Here is a 25,940-nt window from a genome sequence, read left to right as displayed (position 1 = left end):
CTCCATCACAAGACATTAAAAGTGGACTTTTCTTTCCTAACAAAATAACTTTCTGAAGAGAGACTTCATTTCTTCATCTCAAACTTTTACAACTTTTAGGGAGAAAGGCGTCTCAGAGATGCTGAGACACCTGTGAGGTGATGTTCTGTGTACCGGGGCCGGCTGACTTCAGGATCTCTGGAGAGTAGTAAGCCTGTTGGATGAAGAAACGGAACAGATCTCCGTTTGTGTTCCAGCTTCTCTCTGTTCTGCAATCCTGCTCCAAGCACTGCAGAGCAGATGCAGCAGGCTGCTTTTCAAGTTGACCCAAAATCTAAGGTTTGCTTCATAGAAGAGAATCCACAATGAACTCAACTGATGATTTCAAGGCTATAGTTTGGACTGAAAAGGCTCTTTTTTCCTTAAGAATTTTTGTTCAAAAACAGAGGTTATTTTTTCTTTGGATGTTTTTTTTGAATGAGTCAAAATATAGACCGAAATCCTCAAGAGGGTATGTGCAAATTACCCAATTTAGTGGAATGTGAAGATTAAAAACAGGGCTATCTTTAAAAACATCTAGAACATGTTCATCAAGTTTCCCTAGGTTGCTAGTAATGATATGTCATACTATCTTTTAAGTTTTATATATCAGTTGAGCACCTGAAACAGAACCATAAAGCTTTGGTTACCGAGAAATATTTCCTTCACCTCTTTACAAAAAAAATCAAAATCAAAAACAAAAACAAAAAAACCTAAATGTTGGAAGTGCTAAATGTGAAGGTCATTCCCCCACAAAGCCCTCCTGCTGTGGGATGTGCCATAAAGATGAGTGGTCTTAGAATCACGGGCTTTTAGAACTACGGGATGAATCTCGCCCATCTCTCATCTCCACAGAGGGGTCAGGAAAGCTCACTGTGCCATAGCAAGTGAGGCAGAGCAGGCTGAGGCCATGAGCATGGTCCCCCCTTCCCTCTCACCCACCCTGATGAAGTGCAGGGCCAGAGGGGAATACACATTTGTGGACTGCAGGACACGAAGAGTCCCTTTCTCCTGCCAGTGAGACACAGCAAATTCCAGTTAGAGAAAATCTGATGAATGAAAATGTTAGTGTATGCCCCGTCTTGCTTTAACAAACCTCTGAATTAGCTAGACAGCTGCCTTGCCCTGAGATGGTGGGCGAGAAAGGGGCAGTGTGGACTCTCCAGATGTTTGCGCTGCTTCTGTCATTTGGCAATTACACCGTGGAGAGCCACCAGGTGACCCCTTAGCATCTGGAATGGGACAGGTGACTCACAGGACTCCCAGAGTACCTTCTGTGATCTAAACAAATGAATCCAAAAATTGTTCAAATGTAAAATGCTCTTTCTTTAATTACTAAATTAAGAAAGTTAAACAATTTAAAAATGTAAACTCACAAATAAATCATAACAAAAAAGGAATTAGGCCTCCGGAGTTGCTATTCAGTATTAAAAACTCAATAGAAATAGGAGTTTTGATCTGTTGTTGTGCAACATACGTAATTCAAGGTTGGTACAAACAACGACTGAAAATGTAACACTTGTCCTTGTGTATCCCCAGGAGATGGAAAGCAGTGCATAGTCATTCCATGGGAGAACCTTGGAGGCGGAGGAAGTGGCTGTCAGCCGGGACAGGAGCTTTGTCACGCGCATTTTACAATCGGAAACATACAACCCTCGCCCGCCCTCCCCCTCCCCCTTCAGTTTTAGTTGCATGAGAAAGTTTAGCAGTTTGTCTTGACTACAATGCTATATGGGTTTTAGACCATTTACATGTGGCTATAAGGTTTATTAAATTAAAAAAATTCAAAAAACATTTCTGCATTCATTTTCCTTTTAACTATAAGAAGTCTGTGTGGTTTCCGTCTTCCAGTTCCCTTTGTAGTATTGGCTGTTTGTTGGCTTAAGTTGGCTCACTTTTAAGTTTCCAGAAAAGAAAAATAGTTGCAGTGAGTTGAAGCAAATCCTGGTAGCAGAACTTACAGATTCAGCCCTGGAGTATGTCTTGTGAGGAGTCAAAGGACCGTCCATCGACAGGTGCCGTCGGGAAGGAAAAAAAGTACAATCCAGATGGAAAAAACCTTCATGCTTTGCAAAGCCAAAAATGAGACCACCGGTTCTCAGAATGATACCAGTCCTTTCTGATGCTGATTTTGCAGTCAAACCCTCACTGTGGGTCCTACAGCTATGTGGCCCGCGTTGGCCGTGGTCATACATTAGCACCCACATGGTGTATATACAGAGACATACATTTTATATATATACATATAAGCATTTATATAAAAAAAACCAAACACCTGTCCTGATTGTTTTTTGTTAAAACATGAAAAAAAATTTTATTGTTTTAGACAAAGAGGCCACTTTTGCAAAATAATACCTTTTTTTTAGTTGAATCAGGTGGTGAAGACAGAGTTAAAATCACATAGGATCTGCATTTTAAAAAAAGGAAAGCACTAGGATTGTTGGCACTGGAGTAACTATTTACACTGAACAGAGGTTTGGCCTTTTACATAACATCGATACAATGCATTTTCCCAAGTGTGGGAAATAAGAAGGTTCTGTCTCATATGCTTCACAGAGGAGGTTCGGATTTGGGGATAAGTGTCATTAATGAGGGCCATGGACGTTCGTCAGCCTCGGAGTCACATGCAATCTGATGCTGGACGGTTCTCGCCTCTTGGCTCACGCTCGGGGCAGCTGGCTACGGAATTGAAAGCTAGTGGGGAAGGAGGGACTAGCCTCTGGACAAAGGCCTTTTCTCTGGGGACACTGTGGCCAGTCAGTTGCTGTCCATGGCGGTGGCCTTAGAGGTTCTCACCAGGCTGATACTGGGGCTCTGTGGCGGTGAAGTAGTCTTCCAGGAAGCTCTGCAAATACTCAAAGGTGGGACGCTCCTCGGGGTCCTTTTTCCAACAGTGGATCATGAGCTCATGCAGAGAGATGGGGCAGTCCTGCGGGCAGGGCATCCGGTAGCCACGCTCCACCTGTTCCAGCACCTCCCGGTTGTTCATGCCTGTAAAGACAGTGGCCATGAGAGTGGGCACCTTCTGCCTGAGACGAGCCCTCCCCACTTGTGCTCGCTGCGCTCCTTTCTTCTACCTGGAACCTGCATGTGCTTAAAACCCGCCTCCTCCAGGGCTTGGAACCCCAACCTTGGCTGGATCCCTTGTCACTGGGAAGGAAGGGACACAGCACTGTGGGAGCGTGCCCAAACCTGTGAGATCAGTCTCAGGATTGTGGGCAGTGTGAGAAGCAGGACACTACAGGCAACTGATTGAATAACTTCATTTATGTAAAAATCTAGAAGGGGCAAAACTGTGGTCGACAGAAAGCGGATCAGTGGTTGCTAGCTAAGCAGGCAGGAAGGCTCCAAGAGGGGCTGGAAGGAATGTTGAGGGGTGAGAGAGATGTTTTGTATGGGGCCAGAAAATTCTCCTCGTGAAAGGCGTGGGAATAAACATTTGTGACTGTAGGCTGCATACGGTCTCTATTTTTTTCTTCCTTCCTTCCTTCCTTCCTTCCTTCCTTCCTTCCTTCCTTCCTTCCTTCCTTTCTTCCTTTCTTCCTTCCTTTCTTTCTTTCTTCCTTTCTGTCTTTCTTTCCTGGGAGCCAGACTTGCCTCTGCTGACCCCTGCTCTGGGTGGCACACATGCTCTTGTGATGTTTACGCCTGCCCAAGCCCACTGGCCTCTGGCCTTCACACGGTTGTTACTGCTAGTAAAGTGATGCTTTAAAACACCTGACACAAATATATGAACAAAACAGCCAAAGCCCACCCCATTTCCTGACCCCTGACCCCCAGGGCTGTGAGCGCAGGCTGCCCCTTGCTTATAGCAGCATGGGCTGTTCATGACCTTCACCAGTCCACTCACTGCCCTATGCTCGGGCAAACTCCTGGAGCCACACCATCTGCGATGGGAGCTCATGCCAACGTGGCTGGGCACCAACTTGGCCTGGTGACTCAATAGTGCACTGGGGGTGTGGTGACATGATGTGGGGGGAGGCGGGGTGTTTCCTGACCTCCTCAGCCAGTACATCTACAAGGTGCCCCCTCCCTGGCTCTCTGAGGGATCTGAGTGTGCAGCCTCTGCCTGCTGGCCTTCTGAGAGTCCACAGCACACGCTGGGTGAAGTGAGGTGAGGGCCTGGAGCCCTGTCCTACCCCTGCTGCCAGGTGGTACTCCCTCGTTTTTCTCCACCTTTCCACCATGTCACTTCTGCCAGCTCTTCACCAAGCACTCGCCTGATCTGGCTGCACCTTGGCCTCCAGGTTGTAATCTGGAATCTTTCCCAATTCCTGACTTGGTTGGCTCACAGAAGCCAAGAATCTGCTTCCAAAACTCTACAGAAACCTGGAGTCCTTCCCCCACTCAGTTTTATTGCCTCTCAGGGTCTTAACCAACAGTACAGCACGACATGCTGCAGGTGGCTCTCTCTAGCCCGTGGGAGGTGGCAAGTTGCTGGCTGCAGCCCGGGAGGGTCTGGCCTTAGAGCACATTCTGTCCCCTCCCTAGCCCACCTTTGGCTCAGAGACACTGGGTTTTCCTGGCCCTGTCACAAGTTCTCCTTGTTGTGTTGTTCCTTTCAGAGCTGGCTGGCTCCTGGCTCCTCCTGGCTGCCAACCATAAAATCGTCAGTCCCCTGGGGCTCCGCCAGACACCTTGTTCAGGTGGGTGCACTAGTAACTTCGTAACTCATTAGCTGGAAGGCTCAGATGATTGAGAGCATGGGGGGTATAGGGAGGAAGCCAGAAGCACCCACAGGAAGGGCATCCAGTTGGTGGCCACAAGCCAACCTTCACTGGCAGTGCCCCACACAGAGGGGGCATGGGACACAGTGTCCTGGCACTTGCCTGCCCTAGTGCTCGAGCCCAGCAAAGCTCTGAAAACCAGGAAATTGGTGCAGTTTCCTGGACAGCACAACTGGTTTCCCTGACCTCAGCTGGTCACGGAACCTGACCTGCAGGGAGGCTGCTAGCTGAGAGAGTAGAAACATACTGACTCCACAGACTGCCCTGGGATTGATGCGAGACCTGTCAGGTCCCAGGGCAGGGTGGCAGGGGGAGGGCTGGGGTAAGGTTAGGGGTTTGGCTGAGAAGCCTCAGCACAAATGACAGTGTTGTCACTTGCCAGCCAGCCTGCAGGAAGGGTTAGGAAGAAAGTGGAGTTACATGTCCCCATTCTCGTTCCCAATATTGTTTAGTCCGGGCCTGGGGTTCCTAAGGTTTCAGGAACCACAGATTCTGAGCCTGAAGAAATCCCTCCCATCACTGTCTCTGCTGGGAACCCATAGGAACTAGAGAAAAGACAAGAGTCTTAGAGGTATGACAGGCCCTTCTGCAGGTGGCTACAGCACTTGCCTTCCCTCCGCCCCCTCGCCAATGCTTCCTGAAGTTTTAATCCAGCTCTCTCAGATGTTCCATCCCTTCTGCTCTGTGCAGCTTACGTCAGTAAATGTCTCAGTGTTTCATTCCATTAAAAAAGAGCTCCAATGGAAAGATTCTATTAAAAAAAGGAAAAAATCCCACAACTTTTAACTCAATCTCTCCCAATGGAAACTTTAAAGTGGCCACCTGGGTCTAGCCCATTTGCCCAGCGCTCAGCGTCAGCTTCACTCACAACAGATAAGTTCACTGGAATCTCATGAGCACGTTGTAGTCCCCAAAGGCAGCTGCAGCCAGGAACTGCATACAGCAGCCAGCCAGCCGTGTGCAGTGGGCTCACACGTCCCCCAGTCCCGTCTCCGCCTGCGCTCCTCCCCGCTCCCCACCCCTTTCTCTTCTCATGCTTTCTTCTCCCAGACCTCGCAAAGCACCAAGGGGGGAGAGGGACACTTATGTAACCAGTTTCCTGCACTGGGGCCAAGTCGAAACATACCAATGGCAGCACTGCCAGAAGAATAGGATATCTGACACGGGGCTTGGCTGACAATGACAACTGGAACCTGACTAGCTCTTTTCCAACGTCCATGTGCCAGAACTCACACAGCTGACCCACGGATCTGCCACCTTCATGGGGGGACCCCGTGACTACGAAGCTGTGCCAACTCAGCACTGGTCAAACCTGTGTTTATTTTCATGACAATAGCGCAGTAAATGGCTGGTGGTGATATTTAAATACATAGTATGCTCAGTCGCAAGAACTTTGCAAATGGCATCATTTCAAGAATTTCTATTTCAGCCAAATGGATTTTATTCTTCATACTACTCTAAATATGGGCTTGTATAACTATATCTATATACATATATATTTTAAATGCTATCACACTTCAGTTTAGAAGGAAAACTGTTACTTCCTCTCATTTAGCCACTTCCCCCAAGATTTTGGCTTTACCTAACAACGAGGAGTGAAGGGAGCCAATGGGAAGGGAATACAAAGGCCATGGAGCTCAGGATGGTCAGGAGAGAGGGTACATGGAGATTTTAGCAAGAGGGGGGTTTTATTTTATTTTATTATTTGTTTGCATTAGATTAAGCTTTATTTTAGGATTGAAATTCCTCCCATCAGCTAACAAATCCCAGGCCAAACCCAGAAATGCAGTTCAATTCTCAGTGAATTCCTGAGGCAACAGGATGGGACCTGCAGCAGCAGCAGCAGCAGCAGCAGCAGGGAACCTAGCAATTAGCACTGCCCCCAAAGACCTGCCAGACACCCCTGAGGAGCTTCGAGGTACACCCTCCATGGCCTGCCATCTAGCTGCCTCGCTCCTGCCTTGAGGCCTGGAGGGCTACCCCATTCCCTTGATGTCATTCTCATGGGTGAAGAAGAGGGTTTTATTGTGTTTCTTCCTCTTAAACGAATCATTTATTTGAAAGAGTTACAGAGAAACAGTGAGAGACAGAAACAGAGACAGAGAGATTTTCCACCTTCTGGTTCACTCTCCAAATGGCTATAATGGCAACAGCTGGACCAGGCAGAAGTCTGGAGCTCAGAGCTTCTTCCAGGTCTCCCATGTGGGTGCAGGAGTCCAACCCTTGGATCATCTCCGGCTGCTTTCCCAGGCACATTAGCAGAGAGTTGGATCAAAAGTGGAGCAGCTTGGACTTGAACTGGCATCCATATGGAATGCCAGTGTCCCAGGCAGTGGCTTAACCTGCTTTGTCACAGTGCCGGCCCTATTGTGCTTGTAAAGGAGAAAGTGGATAGATGTGGGAAAGGGTACCCAGGGATTTTTGTTTTCTTCTTGGAGCTTTTTTTGAGGACTTGGTGTGGGGGCACATTTTAGGGAAATTGCTACAGTTGTATTAACAGGTTTCCTGCAGTGACATCTAACTGTGGGGCTGCCTGGTTTGCAGCCTGAAAGAGGCACAGGGCTGGGCAGCCAGCAAGCAGATACCCTTGCCGCATTTCCCATCTCACTTGCCCCTCCAACCCAGGGGAGAGCCACCTGCCCCTCTGCTCTTTTGCTGGCCTTGGTCAGGGTCACGCCCGTAAGGGTCCAACCCCATGGCCCTCAGCAGTTTAACCTTTCAGTCCCTTCTCCTTCAGGTCCTGCCATGGGAGGGTCTTGTCACCTGGATCTTAGGCTTCCAAACACAGGAACCAACTGCTATTTCCAGTGGGTCTAACTCAAACTCTGATGCTGAGTGTTTGATCAAGCGGCCTGTACCCACTTTTTATTTTTATTGGGAAGGCATAACATATTTATGGAGAGAAAAAGAGACAAAGAACTATCTGCTGGCTCACTCCCCAAATGGCTGTAATGGCTGGAGATGAGCTGGTTGGAAGCCAGGAGCCAGGAGTTTCTTATGGGTCTCCCATGTGGGTGCAGGGTCCCAAGGCTTTGGGTCATCCTTTACTGGTGTCCCAGGACATAAGCATGGAGTTTGATGGGAAGTGGAGCAGCCAGAAAATGAACCAGTGCTCATATGGGATCCTGGTACTTGCAAGGTTAGGATTTAGCCATTGAGCCATTGTGCCAGGTCCTGCAACCCTCAGTTTCATATCCTTGCTTGGCTGTTGCTGCAAGGGTCTGTTATCACGTGCACTTGTCTGTCTTCTCTCTTTTTGCTGTCTCCTTTCCTTTGCAGCCTCCCTGCTCCTGATCCTCCCTTTTTCTCTGAGATCCTTTACGGGAGGAAACACAAGTGACTCTGGGTTGGCAGAGCCCTGAAATGCATGTCGCTTCTAAACTTGGAATTGTGCATTGGTTGTGGGTGACCTGTCTTCCCTGACCTCAGATGGTCAACACACAGCCTTGCCTTTCGCTGTGCTATTGGCTGCTCAAGTCACTGTCTTCTGTGACCCAAGAGTGGGTTTTACAGATTTCTGTCTGCAGGGCTTCTCAGTACAGATCTCAGAGGGGCCATATCTGCTTAGCCATGGGTTTGAGCTGTTATCTGTTGAGGTTTGCACGTGGATTTAACTTTGGGTTGCAAGAACCTGGATTTTCTTGCCTCCTGCATAATTAAATACTGATGGGTATGGCATTTAGGTGATCCGCTAGCCATGTTACCTGTGCAAACTGAGCTTTCTGTTCAAAGGAAATCACAGCATCCTGTGTACGAGGCCTTTGTCTGTAGCTCCCTCTGTTTTCAGCCTAGCCCTCTAAGAGGCCCGTCTACTGATCTGCTGAGGGGTGTCATGTTAGTGCTCCGAGGTGCTTGGTCAGCATAGCCTGCACCATTGCAAGCGCCTGTGTGATAGGATGCCTGTATGCTCTGGCTAGCAGAAAAACTGGGAGGCTGCAAGTTAGGTTTTTCACTTGGGATCAAAGTAGAAATTCCAGGCAGAACACTGCTGATCAAAAAGTATGGATAAATATGAAAGACTTGTCATAAGAGGTATGGCAATGAGCAGTTTTGTTTCTCCAGGTCCATTCTACCAGACAACCCCAGAGCAGCTGTGTTTATCAAGTTCGCTGTACTAATACAGAGATGGCAGCTGCTCTGGTGCTGGAACACACATGGTTTATTTACAGCTGATGATGTGGTATCATAAAGGAGCCCTTTGTCCCAGCAATGGAGGTGTGTAAGAGAGGCTGAGGTTATTGGGACCAGGGCTGTGAACCTGCACAGCTGAGAAGGTGGGGGCACAATGTGGATGCCTGTGGGAATCCCGCCCCCCCCCCCCCACCGGATGCCTCCTGTGGGTCATTGTCGCCACCTTAGAGGAGGTGGGGTGGTGGTGGGACCCCTGGGCATCCAGACTGGATTCCTTTGGCAACACTACAGGCAGAGCTCCGAGGGTTCTTGGTAGGGGTGGGGTGGGCGAAGGACACTATACCCTGGGCTGGGGTGACAGGCTTCATCCCGGCCTGCCACCCTCCTGATGGCATGTGAGCACCGAGGGATTGCAGTCTGCGGTTTGGAGCTCTAAGGGCAAAGGGAGGAGTGGAGGGGGACTGATAATTCTTTGAGGAAGGTAGCCCTAGTTTCACCAACTGCCCTTGCCTCTTCAAAGCATTATCAAATGAATGGCTTTGTGCTTAGTAAGTCAGGCAGCTATGCCTTGCCAGCTGATTGGAAAGTGTTTCTAACCCAGGGAGAAATGCCGTCTGCTTGAGTCAGTGGTCCAACTCCCTCAGAACCCCCACCATACACCTGCGATGGGTGTTTGTCCTGAACCAGGGCACAGGAAGGCCAGGGCACTGTGGAGCTGCTATCTCCTGAGCTTCCACGGGCTGCAGGGTTGGGTCTCCAGTGCAACTTTGAGGATGTAGGCCACCTTGCGGCTGGGGAAGGACATACTCTACCTACTTGTGATGATGATGGATCAGTTACACAGAGGCTCTGCAGTCCACGGGGTGGATCTGAGCATTTTGTTTCCCACACCTCATGGACCTTTTTTTCCCCCTTCTTTTGTCTCATTCATTCACCAACTTCTGAGAGCCTGCTATGAGGCAGACACGGTGCTGGACACTGGGAATACACAGAAACTCTCTTCCCTTTGGGGCAGGTTAGGAGGGCCAGCTACAGACGATCAGAAAATGAGCAAGGCAGCAGGGAAGCAAGCTGTGGGGCTCCTCCTGGGATCTGGATGTGAGGCTTAACTGGAGTTTGAAGGAGCCTGAGGCAGACACAGAGCCCAAGAGAGCCTTGCATGTTCAGGGCCCCCTTTGCCACCCTCTCCTGATACCCTGTCTGCCTTCCCCGTTTCATCTTCTATATCAGCACTAGCCAACATATTTTATTTCTTTATCTTTGCTTATTGTCTGCCTCCTTCAAGAAGAATGGAGCTCGAAAAGAAAGGACTTTTCATCTGTTGGTTTACTGCTCTATTTCTGGTGCCCTGGAACAAGTACTTGGCACACAGAGCTCAGTAAATATATGTGAAGAGATTGAAGGGAAAGGTTTGTGAAGGACTATGCCAAATGAAAGCTTCGAGTGTGCATCTAGAAGGCAGGGGAAAGCCCTTGGTGTTTTTAACTAGGAGCCCGGGATTACTCGGTTTGTTTTCTAGGACAGTAATTCTACATGACAGTGACAGGGAATGGCGGTTGTGCATGGGATGCAGGAAGCCCTACAGAAAGGTCACAACACAAATGTGTGACAGCCTGACCCGGGCAGTGGGGGTAGAGGCAGAGAGAAGAAGAATGAGTGGAGAGAGGTTTTGAAGGTAAAGTATTATGATTCTATGTACCAAACCCAGAAAGCTGCTTTCACTCAATGTTTTGATTTCATATATATAATAATCCACCAGTTCTAATCTTGAGGCAAGAAATGACCCAAAGTCTGAGGTACAGAAAGAGCAAGCTAGGCTGCAACACTGAGAATGCACCAGCTCAGGCTGTTGCCGGAACTGGAATGCAATGCCAGTCTTTGGAACTGTGTCTACCCCTGGTCCTTACCTTGGAAGCAACCTTCCTCCTGTGGTGAGGGGTGCCACTCCTGTCTTCCTGCTCTCCTGGGCATCCTCAGCCAGTGTTTATTGTGTGGTTTCAGGGCTCTCATTCAGCTTGAGACTGCCTTTCCCTTTCCTTTTATCTATTTTGCTCACAAAACTTGCTGACTAACCAACCGATCGAAGGTTTTATTCTCCCTTAATCCACTTGCCTTTTCCTTGGTCACAGCTCACGCACTCCATTCTCAGTTCTCTCTCAGAGGCCCGTTTCTGGGCAACGATTGCTGGAAGCTTTGGTAAGAACTCCTTCTAGGCCACGCCTTCCTTCCCCACCTCGTCCTCACCCATCAGACAAAGTACTGTTCCTATGCATTCAAAGGTGGCTGGAGGCCACCAAGTCAGATGCTGAACAGCAAAACATATTGTCACCTACTACTATTCTTGCATAAAAGAATTGCTCGAAACACATTCCAGCCAACCAAGAAATGATCACCTGTAGGTCAGACAAGTTGAGTCTCATGGTTAAGATGCTGGCATCCCATGTTCGGACCCCTAGGTCTTCATTTGTGGCTTGGGCTCCTGACTCTAGCTTCCTGCCTTTGCGGGTGCTGGGAGGCAGCTGGTGCGAGCTCACGTCATTGGGCGCCCACACACCTGTGGGAGAGCTAGACTAAGTTCTCAACTCTCGGCTTCTGCCAGCTCAGTTGTGGTAGTTGTGGGCTTTTGGGGAATCAACAAGCATATGGGAGGTCTCCCTATCTGTTACTTTTCTGACTCGTTTCCTCTCAAGTAACTAAGTAAAAACAACAACAAAAAAGTAGAGTGCACATCATTATGGACAGAGATGGTGGTCTGTACCAGGCTAGCATGCACGGGCACAGGCTGAGTGCAGGAAAGCTGAGACGTGACCCCCTCTGCGTGAACACTGACTGACATGGCCACACAACAAGCAGCAAGAATGCTGAGGGAGGTCCTTGCTCTCGCAGAGATGTGTGGGACGAGGCGTTGTGGCACTACATATTTCTTTGCAACCCTAACCCTTCATTAGGGTAAATATCCCATAACTGCACCCACTCTGTAAACATTCCTTCCTCTAGGAAAAATCTTACATTCAGAAGTCCCATTCAACGTGACTACAGCTGCGCTAACAGACCAAGTTACGAGGCACCTGTGGGGAGGAGAACAGGCCCGGGGAACAGTTGTCTATGGCTTTTTTGGGTGAGGAGCAACTTGCAGCACTCTCTCCTCGGCTGCCACTCCCACCAGGTTGCTCACGACTGGCCAGGTCCCCCTTTCCAGCTGCACCCCCACGTGCCTCACCTGCCACTACTCCTTGAACCAGCCCTGATCTCCTCCCAGGTCTTGGTGCCACCCACCTGCCAGGCTTTGTGGATTCTGTGTCGCCACTTCACCTGCTTACCATCAAAGGTCTGCTTTCCCGACCTCCCTCCTACCTCTGGCAAACAGCTTGCTCTCCACCACCTCTGCAGAACCATGCGCTGGGTCAGGCTCAGAGTCCCCGCATGCCAGCAGCTGTCACCTGGATGCAGTTATCATGCTAGACTCCTTTTCTAGCGTCCTGATGCCCTTGTATGTGGGTGCCCACTGTAGGTGCTTCCAATGGGCTCTGGTCTCAGTGCTAAGAGTTGGGGTTCACTGAGAGTAAATTCAGGTCATCAAACCCCTGTGGGTCACCTCCTCCAATACCAAATAAGTGACCAAATCAGGCTGGTTGATATCTTCCCTGTAAGTACCAGGGTTGCTGGAGGGATGTATGCTGACTGCCCTTTCTGGCTCTGGGGCAGTGCCTTGCCTGTCTGTTGCAGGGATCCATCAAGGTCTGCTGAGAGGATGGACATCTTATCTGCACCATTTCCCAGGTAGGACAAATGCCTGGCCCAGCTGACCCTCCCTGAAGCCACGCTGGATGAAGGAACCCTCTTGTCTAAGTAGTAAAGTGAGACTGTGTTTCTTCATGCTGAAAGCGAAACATAAGTGTCTTCCTTCCCTGCGGCCCTGCCTCCACCCCTTTGTCTTGGCCTCTGTGTGCATGTGTATGTATATATATATATATATATATATATATATGTGTGTGTGTGTGTGTGTGTGCATGTGTGTACATGTATGCTTATGCATGCATGTATGTATTTGTGTATATTTGTGTATGAGTGTGTTTGTGGGTATATGTGTATATATGAGTATGTGTGTGTACATTCATGTATATCTGTGTATGTGTGCAGATGTATGTGTTTGTGTGTTTGTATTCTTGTGTATGTCTGCATGTGTACATGCATGTATCTCTGTGTATGTGTATGATGCGTATGAATGCATTTGTGTGCACATGTATGCACGTGCTTATTTATGTGCACACATATGTGTATGCATCTCTGTATCGATGTATGTGTAACTATGTGCACGTATGTATGTGAGCGTAGAAACAAAGAAGCTTTGGATTCCTGGAATGTGGAAGCTTCAGAAATGCAAAACCTTAACTCTCCACCACGCCCTGAATGTCAATAAACACAACACTTGGCCAGGGGAGACTGAGAAGAGATCAGTTCAAAATGTAGACAATGAAAAACATTTTAAAAATGAGGTGGCTTCACATCTTTAAAACTCAGAGCCACGGCCTGAGCCCAGCACATTTTCCCCTCCGGACAAGCAAATCAAAAACACCCGCGCCATGCTCCAGCCCCTCCCTGCTGTGCTGCCAGGAGCGGCAGCGGTGCTGGGCACCAATGGAGCTGCCTCCACCTGCATCGGCCCATGCCCTGTGCTGGCACTGCGGGCCCCGGGATTCTATCAATTTTGCCTCTGTGCCAGTCCCCACTCCCAGGGGTGCTGGGGCTGTGGCAGCCCAGAAAGACATCCTCTTTACATGTGCGCCTCTGTGTTCCCTGAAGATGACCAGAAACAATCATAAAAAATGAACAAAGGGATTACAAACTAATCTGCTCTTGCTGCCTCCTCTGACTGCAGATATGATTACAAGCCCAGGATTTGCAAGAGCTCTAAATTCCTCATTAATCTCCACTATCGCTTCCATCAAGTTTTTTTTTTTTCCTTCCCTTTCTTTCTTGCTAGCTCCTTTTTAGGCAGGGAATAAGGAGGCGCTGTATTCTTCCTTTACTCAGCAGTAACTGGAAAATATGTCCTTAACATTTCAAAGAGCAGCACATACCTGTGCTGTAACCACTAATGCGTGCAGGTAACAGCGCCGGCGCCCTTTGCGTCCTCATCCAGCTCAAACAATGAACTGAAGCACAGAGAGCCTAAACCTGGGGTTTCTTTGGGGAGTGTGGAATCTTGATAGTCCTGGAAAATTCCAGGCTGTAACTATTTTGTTCCCTTGTCCCACTGGCTTTTGTTATTGCCCATCTTCGCCTGCCCAGCCACAGGAAAGGAATGCTTTTTCAAGTGCATCTCAAGTGTGCCTCTTGGTTCCTCTGACCATCTGGAGCCAGGGTCTGCAGAGCAAGCAGCTTCTGGCATCTTCCCGACAGCCTGGCTCCTTGGGTCAGTGCTGCAGGGTAATCAAAAAGCGGAGGAGGTGCGGGAGTGGGGCGGGGCAGCTGTTTCTGCTCTTTCTCAGACATTGTTTGCAAGCTCCACTGGGGCGGAAGCTTCAGCCCTGCGAGCAACAGGCATGGGCTTCTAATGAGAGCAGAGCGAGCCCCTGCACTGGGGAGCATGCATGTGGGCTGCGGATGACACCAAACCAGGCACATGTCCCTGGTGGCTGCTTGTCTGCTTCCAGCCCCCTTAAAGCTATGTTTCTCTGGCTGACAGTTGGGAATATGGGTGCAGTTTCCCCAGGGAGGGTTAGAGAGCATCCCATTCGAGGCCCGTTTCCACATTTTTGTTCTTACCTGGGTATGGCACTCTCCCTTTGGTGACCAGCTCTGTGAGTAAGATTCCGAAGGACCAAACGTCAGACTTGATCGTGAACCTTCCATACAGGGCTGCTTCGGGGGCCGTCCACTTGATGGGGAACTTGGCACCTGCAGAACGGACATGTGGTTACTTGCTGAGCAGACAGAGCCTGTGGAGGTTTGGGATTGGCACGCAAGACAGAGCATGTGGAAGCCACCTTCCTGAGAACAGGTGCAGAGGGAACAGAAGAGAGGCGCAACAGGAACGAACTGCTGCTGAGACATGGGGTCTGGTCCTGGTACTGTAACCTTAAACACGCCAATGTGATCTGGAGTCTTCCATCAAAGAGGATGTGAGTGTGTGTGTGTAGGTGTGATTCCGAGGAACAAAGGAGCAGCTTTGGATTCGTGAGAGGGGAAGACGTCACAGAAACATCACAGATGCCACAGTTCTTTCATATCTCAGTAAAGACAGGGCCTGGGTGGTGGTGGTGGTGGGGCCCTCTGGCTTCCTGACCTTGAATCTTTGACCCCCATCAAAGCGTTGTAGGTTTCAACAGAGTTGTGACTCGAGGAAGAGATGTCTATATATTTTTCTTTTGCTATGAAATAATGCTACATTACTAAATGCACAAAGGATTAAACTGCTGGGTTCCTCTCAGGAATTCTCTGGGATGTCAGAGCAGATTTTGCTGTTGGTGCTCACCAGTTCCACCGATCATCACGCTGTTCCCGAGGGAGATGCTGGCTGCAGCCCCTGTGGTCTGCTGAGAAGGGCTGCACTTCCCTAAGGCCTCTTGCACCTGTCTGTCTACAGCATGGGGTTACTCCCCTCCAAGCACTTTCCTTCTTATCTAATGCTGTGCTTTCTCCCTACGAAGTCACCTTTATCCTGGGGTAGATTTTTTCTTCTGCATTACATGAACCCTTACCTTCTTACCGTTCTCCTGTCAGCTAGAGAAAGCTCTGTTAAATGTTTGGTATTTTCTTTAAAATTTAAAGAAGTACTTATCTTTCAATTTATTTGAAAGGCAGATGAGAGAGAGAAAGAAAGAGAAAGAGAGAGAGAGAGAGAGAGAAAGAATCTTTCATTTACTGGTAACAGCCAGAGGCTGGGCCAGGAAAAAAGCAAGAAGCCAGGATTTCCACCCAGGTCTCCCACGTGGGTGGCAAGAGGCCAAGCTATCATCTGTTTTCTCCAAGGATGGCATTATCATGAAGCTGGATTGGAAACAGAGCAGCCAGGAAGCAAACAAAGCTCTGATATAAGATGCAAGCATCGTAAGAGGTGACTTAACAGCGCAAGCAACATCCACTCAACTGTTTGTTTTTGGAAGAGGAGCCCTGCCTCAGTGAGTGTCTTCTGGGTCTCTGGTTTGTCAGAACCAAGGAGCAGATTCGCACCAGGGTCAGCGGAATCATGTCTCAGGTTTCTCTGACATGAAAGAACCCTTTCCCTACCAAAAGGAAGGGTGGGTGCCCCCCGCTTTTCAGTGCTCAAGATGCCTGCCTGGGAGTTTGAGGGTACTCAGCCGCATGCACCGACTCTCATACTTGAACCTCAGCAATCACAGAGTGATTCCTGCTATGCCACTGAATAAACTAAAAGAAAAACACACAGACTTCTCACTATTAATGTAAACACAATTACATGTCTAAAACATGTTAATTCTGCTTAGGAGCACTTCCAAAAAGTATACAAAGGCTGATGAAAATCAGAAATTTTCATGGTATCGTCTCTGAAAAGCCTCTATGTGAAAAAGTGGCAAATGATTAAAATCTTTAAATTAGCAAGTTTTTAATAACTAGAGGGGGTGATAAATTACAGCAATTAAATTTTTGTTTTAAATACAGCGTGTGATAACATCTTCAGCAAATCCACCCTGGCATTTTTCTGGCAATAGAATTTTCCTCTCCATCTCCTCTATGCTGGTGTGAAATGAAATTAAAAAAAAAAAAAAGAAAAGAAAACCCTATTTCAATATGTGACATCTCACATGAATATTGGAGCAGAAAAGTGATTCTCGAGTTTTCTCCTCATTTCATGCACGGAGTTATTTGTAATTAGCTTTGTTTCACACCCACAGTTATTTATGTGTTTTCTTAAGGGCTGGAGGAGTCCAGAGAAGACGTGATACTCTCTGAACAGTCATTTCTGTTCTGTTCTTTCTGGGCATTCTTCTCCCAGCTGCTCTCCTTGAGCCTTCTGTTCACACAGCTTTGGACTTGGAGCCACTGGGATTCATGGGATTGGTTGGCCTCGGTGAGAGCAGACTCAGCCTCAGACCAAAGCTCAGCTGGAGCTCTCTTGCTTCAGGGAATTAAGCCTATATTGAATTCCTTCCTATTGCAACTGTCTCCGGTCAAATGGCTTGGAAGTCTCCTGACCACTTGCAAAGCAAATGGAACATTTTTTTTTTCTACTGGGTAGAAAAATCCTGCAAATAAAATGACAAGCTTGGGGCCTTCCTTCCCATTTTTGACTCATTCAGCACCAGAGAAGGTGCTTGTACGATGGAAGGCAAACTTAAAATTTGGAAAAGTTGTTTTCGATTTTCCAAGATTTTATAATTACAAATTTAAAATAAAAAGGTCAGTATATCAGCTAGTTGTGTTAGTCTGCTCGATTACTTTCTCATTATATAGAATCCATAATAAGGATTATGTATAAACCTTCACAAAATCAAAACAAAGGGTATATAAACAATGGGTGACGGTTCTAACCCAGGCAGCTCCACTTCCCATCCAGCTCCCTGCTTGTGGCCTGGGAAGGCAGTCGAGGACGGTCCAGGGCCTTGGGACCCTGCACCCACGTGGGAGACCAGGAGGAGCTCCTGGCTCCTGGCTTCGGATTGGCTCAGCTCCAGCCATTGCGGCCGCTTGGGGAGTGAATCATCAGATGGAAAATCTTCCTCTCTGTCTCTCCTCCTCTCTGTATATCTGCCTTTCCAATATAAATAAATAAATTAAAAAAATAAGAAGTCATATATATTGATTTAAATAGAAGGAGCTTAAGACTCATTCTCCAATAATTTTTTTCTTCTTCTTTTAAAAAAAGTATTATTTATTTCAAAATCAGAGTGACACACTGGCCTCCCCAGGCCAGGCCACTGCACTTGCCTATGTGAGAGCCAGGGCTCGGTGTGGGGTGTGGGCTGGGCAGGGAAGCCTAGAGGGCTAGAGCAGAGCCATGGACTTCCCAGGGTCAGGAAGGGGCATGCTGGGCCAGAGATCTAAAAACCTAGTGTGGTCCCTGGGCTAGGCACCCACTGTGGGGGTGTTGGGGAACATTAATGGCTTTTTTTAATGTCAGCAAACAGCCTGTGCTCCTATTCCTTGCTGGTTTCAGACACATCTGGAACTCCAAGTCTCAGGGACCAGAAACTGTGCATGTGTGGTATGGTCTCAGCAAACATGTTGTGGCCACCAATGTTGCTGATGCCTTTCAAAGAAGCTAACAACCTCTCAGAGTAAAGATGAAGACACAGAGGATATAGCCATGGGCACTGAACGGAAATTTCCAGCCAGTGAGAGGGATCATTAGACAAGACAGAAAGCGTTGTGGTAGCTTCAGCTGCTAACTCAAAAAATGGAAGCCTCCTCCCTGACAGCCAGAGGTGAGACACCTAAAGGTTCTGACTCTAAGAATTCTCTAGGCATAATGAGCGTCAGTCTCCAGTCTCAAAACTCAGACTTCACCAGACAAATAAGATGGAGAGAAAGCTAAGAAAAGTCTCTAACCAACTTCCATATGCGCACAGAATAGTCATTACTACATGCTGGGCGGGATGCGAGAGATAAGGGGATATGCATTAAAAAAGGTGTGTGGGGGGTAACCTGGGTGTGATTCATTTAAAAAAAGTTACAAAGAAGGGGAGAGAGAGAGAGAAAGAGACTGATCTTCCATTTTCTGGTTCATTCCTCAGATGGGTGCAATGGCCAGGGCCGGGCCAGGCTGAAACCAGGAGCTAGGAGCTTCTGTTGGATCTAAGTATTTGGTCCATCTTTCCCTGCCTTCCCACACCATTAACAGGGAGCAGGATCAGAAGTGGGCATACCCCACCACACCACAATGCCGTTCCATGAGTTTATTTCTGACATGAAGTCAATTCACTATGCAAAAAAGGAACAAAAAAGTATGAATGGCTTAGTTCAACTTGTCCTATTTCCTTTTTTCTGTGTTAAAAATAGCTGCCACTTCTGACAAAGGAGTCATCTCAAAAGATAATTCATTTCCTTTTTCAAGGAAGATAAAAGACCAAGCTAAAGCAAGGATAACTTATTGATGATTAACTGAAGTGTTCATTGAGAGGAACCAATGTTCATTTTTTATGCATCTTATTACTTCCATTCCCCTTATTTCCATTTCCAACCTCATGAGGGTACAAAACATAACTCTTCATGGGGCAGAATTCATTGGTGGTCTTTGGCAGGTGTCTCTCTGCAAATGGCTACGTGGCACAGCACAGAACCATGAGGACGTCCATGAGGACGGTATTCTGAGGGCTGCCCAGTTCGCGACCTCTTTCCTCGTACGAGGTTAGGAAAACTCTGACACTGGGAGGAGAGACAGTGTTTTGCCCTCAGATACCAAGGAAGGTATACAGTCAGGATCAACTTTGTCTCCTAAGCAGAGTGGACTTTTAGGAAAATGAAGCAAATGTCAGAACTACCTTACCAAATCCCCTTGGTCTTGTTATATAACTAGCTGACTCATGCTTCCTGGAGGCTCTCCTGTCTGGGAGCTGGGTTCAGATGAGAACAGGATTTTCTTTCCTTCCCATTTCACTGGAAGAAAGACAGCAAGCTGTGCAGTGGATGATCACTGATGTTACTGTTCAGTTTGGTTTCTGAAAGCACACTGCAAACACTCCGTGTATGTGTTCAACATTTACATGAATTTTAAAAAGTTACCACTTCTTTCCTTTTGTTACTGAAATAGAATTTTTCTGTTAATTTGAGAGGCAGGAAGGGAAGACAGAAGTAGTCAAAGAGTTGCTGGTGCTCCCTTCCCCCAACCTCCCAAAACTTGCAACAAAAGCAAATCATCAGCCAGGAACTCCATCCAGGTCACCCACATGGTGGCAAGAACCCAATGAGCAAAGCCATCACAGCTGCCTCCCAGGCTCTGTATTGACCAGAAGCTGCAATCAGCATGGACAGGGATCGAGCCAGGCACTCTGACATGGGATGGGACATCTTAAACACTTGTTCCCTAGGATTCGTTTAAGCCAATACCCAAGGTCGTAGTAAATATGCATCAACTCTGAAATATCTTTTACGTTCAACTGTTTTCCCAGTAATATTGGCAGAACTGACTTACCTCCCAAGGGAAAACAATCCTTGCTGAAACCTTAGCTTGATTCTGTCATTAGGGCCCATGTCAGGTACTGCTGGGCAAGAATAGGTTTGGACTATAGTCATTTAACTAAATATACAAACTTGTGATCAAATCCCCTACAGCCTGATACAAGACCAGGTAGCTTATACTGAATCATTTCACGGGGATACTAGTGCTTTAAAAGAAATAACTTCTTCTTTTTTTTTTAAAAAAAAGATTTATTTATTTTTATTGCAAAGTCAGATATACAGAGAGTAGTAGAGACAGTGAGGAAGATCCTTTGATGATTCACTCCCCAAGTGACCGCAATGGCCAGTGCTCTGCCGAGCCGAAGCCAGGAGCCAGGAGCCAGGAACCTCCTCCAGGTCTCCCACGTGGGTGCAGGGTCCCAAAGCTTTGAACCGTCCTTGACTGCTTTCCCAGGCCACAAGCAGGGAGCTGGATGGAAAGTGGAGCAGCCGGGATAAGAACCGGCACCCATATGGGATCCTGGTGAGTTCGAGGCGAGGACTTTAGCTGCAAGGCCACCAAGCCAGACCCTAAAAGAAATAACTTCTTACATATGTCTCAACTTTTCACTAAGATGGTCAAGGAGTGGTCACTGATTCTTGGCTTCAGGGATGGGACCTCTCTCCTGGAGTTTCTGACTTGCATAATCAATTTTCTCAGTCTCTTCATTGGGATGTCTCAAAAGGTTATTCATACTTAACACCCCAAGTTTATCTTTCCCACAATTGGGCTTCTTTTACAGTATTTGCTGCCTCTGTTGAACCATCATGTGGTCACACTAGAACCCAAGCATCATCCTCATCCGCATGCTTGGCCAACACTTTGGTCTCTGTGTCCTCAGACATTCACACGGGCGCCTGCCTGTAGGAGAAGCTCAGCACATCCTTATTGAATGATCTTGGTCCCTCTTGCTTTGCCATTCTTCATAATAGACCCATAATTAAGTTCAGCCAGATCCATACTCTTGATAGTGGCTGGTCCCCTCCATCCTTACAACCTACATGCAGGGCCTCACTCACTCGCCACCACCACCTGGACCCCTGCAAAAGCTTCCCAGTGGGATCTCTAGGCAGAGTCTGGCCCTCACCTACTTCTCCAGCCCCTTCTTGTTAACACAGACCTTCTCTCTTTTGCTTCCCTCTTTGTCACCCTAACCTCTCCAACGACCTTTTACTGCTGTGTACATACAAAGCTGCTCCAGAGCCTCAAGAGATGCTGTATCCTCTGCCTCTGTGGTTGACTGCTACCCCCTCTGCTGTTCTTAGCCTAAGTGTCACTTGCACAGGGAATCTGCTTGGTTAGCAAGTCTGGGGTAGGCTTCCCAGCTCTGGACAAATGGAGCAACAGGTTATTTGCAGCTGTCACAATTCCAATGCAATGAACCTATAAGCTGTCTCAAGGTCACTCTACAGACAGATACCATCCTCAAGGGCTGGAGCTGGCCTTCAAGGATGGAAGTACTGAGTCTAAAGTCAACTGCACAGAAGGCATGTTATAACCAGGTGTTGAACAAATGGAAGAACAGCTGAACAGCTGACTGGACTTCTCAACCTTCCCTTTCAGGCTGAAGAGCCATGGTTCCTTGTGGGACTTACTGTCAGTTCCTTGCCCTGTGGTGCATTCTCTCTTTAGTGACGGCACTAGTGTCACTTGATGTCTTTGTAAGGGACTAACATTTGCCACCTATAATGGAAAAGCACCTGCCAGGCACTAATATATAAGAGCTATCTATCTAGTATATATATAATATATACAAACATTATATACTCAAATATTTTATATTTTATATATATTGAATACCCAGATACCTATATATTGCTTACCCATATATTTTATTTTATATAGGAAAACATGTATGTATATACATTCATCTAGAGGAATTGTACAATGGAGACTAACATGGAAAAAGTAAAGATACATTGCAGTATGCATCTCTACTCCTGAATAAAAGATTAACTCCCAATGAAGCTTTTAAATATATCTTGACAATAAGATGTTGGACTTTCTATTACTGTCTATACTTGCTGTGTCAGGATACACTTAAATAGAATGATGGATGTGTGACTGTTGTTGCAGGACTAAACTATTGCAATAATATGGGGAAAATCAGTGAGGGGAGGAGGGAAAATGGGGAAGGAGAGAGGAGAAATCCCTCAGCCTATGGAACTGTATCATTAAAAAAAACATTCCCTGAATCTGTACTGAAAATCAAGTGTGACCAAATCCCAGCTAGGGTCAGAATGGCTCTCTCTGAAATAGTGGGAGCTCCAGGCTTTGTGAGGGACATAGGGCCTGGTTCATGCATCTGCAGTTGGCAAGGGGGCAGCTACATTAGCAGAAAAACAGGTGGTTCTAAGAGGCCTTGGGAGTGTTCCCAGCAAGAAAACGGGTGGGGGGGGTTCTCTTAATAGACTGGGAGAAAGGCAGGTAACTGAACCCCAATCATTTAAATCTCATGAGGCCTCTAGTCTTAATTTGAAATGAGTTAATAACTATCCACACTTTAAACGAGGGAAAGGAGAGGGTTACAGATTAATTCATTTTTCAAAGTCTACCCACAAGATCAACAACAAAAATCCTCACCATCTCTGGGCTGGTTTCTTTTCTTGTTCTTCCTTCCACAGATGTCTCTGGGGTCCACCGACTCACCCTCACCCCACCTTGACTCAGTGCCAGGGTGTAACATACAACCCTGGCTCTCATGGAGTTAGCAACTGAAAGTGGGCAGGAGCCGACAGACATGCGCAGCTACTGTAGGTGCTGGCTGCAGCCGGGGCTCTCCAATAAATTGGAGACAGGGGCAATTGGATTTTGCAAGCCACATGAGGGACTCCATTCCAGGTGTGACAGGAGGTCACAGAGCCCACCCTCTTACTCCATTCTCTCCAACATGGAAAGGAATATACCATCTCTTGTGGGACAGTCTGTGATGTGAAGGGACGTGACAGGTGTTTTGACTTCTCAAGGCTCTTGGAAAGCCTCATGACACTGTAGGGTCTATGGGTGTCTGTTAGCAATTAGCAATTGGGCCGACTGTGTTTCCACTGTTATTTCTGTCACCGTGCTTATTTAACTAGTGGTTCTTGTAGTCATACTTCTGTTATTTCAGCACACTTCTCATATCTGAATAATACCAATAATCTCAGGAACAAAGGAATAAAACTTTGCAGTTCCAACCCTGTAAAAAAGATCAAGCCTTTCTATGAGATATGAATGAGTTCCTCCTTCTGGGTCTATTTGTTCCTAATATTCTTCTCTTTGTTCTAAGCTGTTCTTTTGTCTGTGCTATAAACTCCTTCTTATTCTCCCAGTTTCTTATTAGACGTGCCCCAGCCTCCCCACCTTGCCCTTCTTCCTTAGTCCCTAGATGCCACAGCCACTCCCAGGGCCAGCCCTGCCTGTTATCCTCTCATTAACAGGGCTGGATGCCCCACTCAGATGTCTCCTCTCATCTCAAGTTCTCATTCCTCATTTCCAATTATCTGAGGGGGACAAAGACTTCATTTCAAATATCACAACTGCAAAATGCTGTAATAATATTTTCATCAAATTACCTTATTATGGGCCTTAAGTTCTCGCCTTGAATGTGCCGGGATCCCATATAGGCACCTGTTCTGATCCCGGCAGCCCCACTTCCCATCCAGCTCCCTGCTTGTGGCCTGGGAAAGCAGTTGAGGATGGCCCAAAGCCTTGGGATCCTGCACCGTGTGAGAGACATGGAAGAAGCTCCTGGTTCTTTGCTTCAGATTGGCTCAGCCTTGACCATTGAGGTCACTTGGGGAGTAAACCATCAGACAGAAGATTTTCCTCTCTGTCTCTCCTCCTCTCTGTATATCTGCCTTTCCAATAAAAATAAATAAATAAATATTTTTAAAAATTACCTTATTATGAGCCCAATTAAAAAGAAGATTTTTACCCTATGTTGAAAATAGCACTTAAGGGCTGGCTCCAAAGTTAATTCTTACTCTGATATCCTGGGACACATTGGGAACCATTTTTTCTTAGCATCACCCTTCTGGGAATAGTAGCACCATTCTGCTAAGCTTCAAGGTGAGAAACCAAAGGAATAGCAGAGCTCTTCTCTCGCTAGATCTAATCTATCACCTGAGCTTCTTGCTTGTCTCTTGGATGTGTTCCTCAAATTTAGGCTTTCCTCTTGGAGTGTAACTGCCCAAACCTGATTTGGGTCATCACCTCTGTTTTGCAAAGCCAGGAGCCAGGAGCTTCTTCTGGGTCTCCCACGTGGGTGCAGAGTCCCAAGGTTTTGGGCCACCTTTCACAGCTTTCCCAGGCTACAAGCAGGGGCGCTTAATGAGAAGTGGGGGCCGCTGGGACAAGAACTGGCACCCACATGGGATCTCAGCGCTTGTAAGGTGAGGATTTTAGCCATTAGGCTACCCTGCTGGGTCCAGAATTGCCTCTGTTTTAAGTCCTTTAACTCACTGTTCTTCCAACCAATCTGTTACCTGCAGGCTCACAATGTCCGTTTGTCCCCAACTGCATAGTCAGCTCCCTACTGCCTTAGGTAGGATCTCAAACCTTCACTGGTTTCCAAGGACCCACACTGTTATTCAATTTAGGTTCTTGCTGTATCAAACATAGATATTCTGCTTTAGCTTGCTTTCCACTCTTCCTGTTATCTAGCACTCCACACCTGACATGCTGGTACTTGCTTCTTTTCTATTAGCCTGTTTGCAATGCCTTTTTTCCTCCCATCTGCTTAGCAAAAGCCTACTCAGCTCAAGTCTTATCTCCTTCATGAAGTCAGGCAGGATTGCTATAGCCCTTGCTGACCTCTCTAGGGCACCTAGAGACAATGCTGTAGACCACAGTTTAATCCTTGTTAGTAAGCGACCAAAATGGCTAAGCAGATCCCGACTGCTTGCTAAAAATGCTGGGTATCACGAGATGCACTTTATACAGGTAAGGAAGCTGTCTGTCCAGTCCTGTTCAACAGATGAGAAAACCAAACACGGGGAGCGGAGGGACACATGGGGACTGTGGACCTGAGATCCAAATAGAAGGACACTGTCCCTGGAGCTCCTTGCACAGTTCGCCATTCTGCCCTGTCCCTGCCTCCTTGCTGGCCTGCACCTAATTCTTTCATCTCCTTAAACAAAAGGTAAAACCTCTAAGACTGGAGACTGTGTCTTATGCCACTTCTGCCATTCCTCAGTGTCTGGCCTATAGCTGGTTAAAAGCAGCTGTTCCATAAATGCTTAACTGACTAAAAGGCTGACCAGGCTACAATTTCTTGAGTGCCCTGCTGGCCACAGAAATCCCCTTCTGCTCCCCAGTCTTCATGAGACTAAATCCAAAACAAATAGTGACATTACAGTGGTGTGATGACCTAATGATGTTCTTCACTCTTACAGATACTAGAAATGAAGCCACTCTTTCTTTCTTCTAGGAAGCCTGAGTGAATGCTCTTGGTTTTAAGTACAAACAGGATGACTGGCCGTCACTATGTGGGGGATGACCGGCCGTCACTATGTGGGGGATGACCCACCTGTTTGCCTGGACACATTCCATTTAATAAAGTCCTTTTGTCCCTGGGACCCAGGCCTGTGCCTCAAATAGCAATAGTTCTTCTTGACTTGGTCACTTCCTTGTATTTTATGTAGCCTCTTTCTGAATTAGTATAATGGCAGTGACATTTCTAGGGCTCAGAGAAAGGCTGAAGATGTTCCTGAGAGTGTCTGCTGCATGAATGTGTGACTGCAGATACACGCAAGTGTACCTAGGCTGCCCAGAAATCGGGCAGTGAATGCTTGTCAGTGACAGTGCAGACAGGCCTGAGCTGGCATGGCAGTCATTGATGGAAGGGCCAGGAGCATTCCTTGCGGAAGGGGTCCCAGGGGGCTTGGTGTGCAAGATATGCTGGGCAATCCCTTAAACCTCCCTATGGCTCTGTCATCTTTGTCTGCAGCTCAGGGATGATC

At 47.4% G+C, this 25,940-nt stretch overlaps 1 protein-coding gene across 3 annotated transcripts in view; it reads right to left on the bottom strand.

Moving 5' to 3' along the window:
- Positions 1-479: 479 nt before the first annotated feature.
- The window catches only part of FYN (FYN proto-oncogene, Src family tyrosine kinase), a 231,985-nt gene continuing 206,524 nt past the window's right edge, over positions 480-25,940 (bottom strand). For all 3 annotated transcript variants that reach the window (XM_058657505.1, XM_058657613.1, XM_058657562.1), the window contains 2 exons: positions 14,646-14,777; positions 480-3,009 (listed from right to left, as the gene is read on the bottom strand). In XM_058657505.1, the coding sequence (XP_058513488.1) occupies positions 2,801-3,009; positions 14,646-14,777 (341 nt within the window). In that variant the 3' untranslated portion in view covers positions 480-2,800. The remainder of the gene's footprint in view (positions 3,010-14,645; positions 14,778-25,940) is intronic.

Source organism: Ochotona princeps, chromosome 1 (genome assembly GCF_030435755.1).
Source record: "Ochotona princeps isolate mOchPri1 chromosome 1, mOchPri1.hap1, whole genome shotgun sequence".
Lineage (NCBI taxonomy): Eukaryota > Metazoa > Chordata > Mammalia > Lagomorpha > Ochotonidae > Ochotona > Ochotona princeps.
Note: the sequence above shows the minus strand (reverse complement) of the source record. Positions and strands in the feature narration are given on the sequence as shown.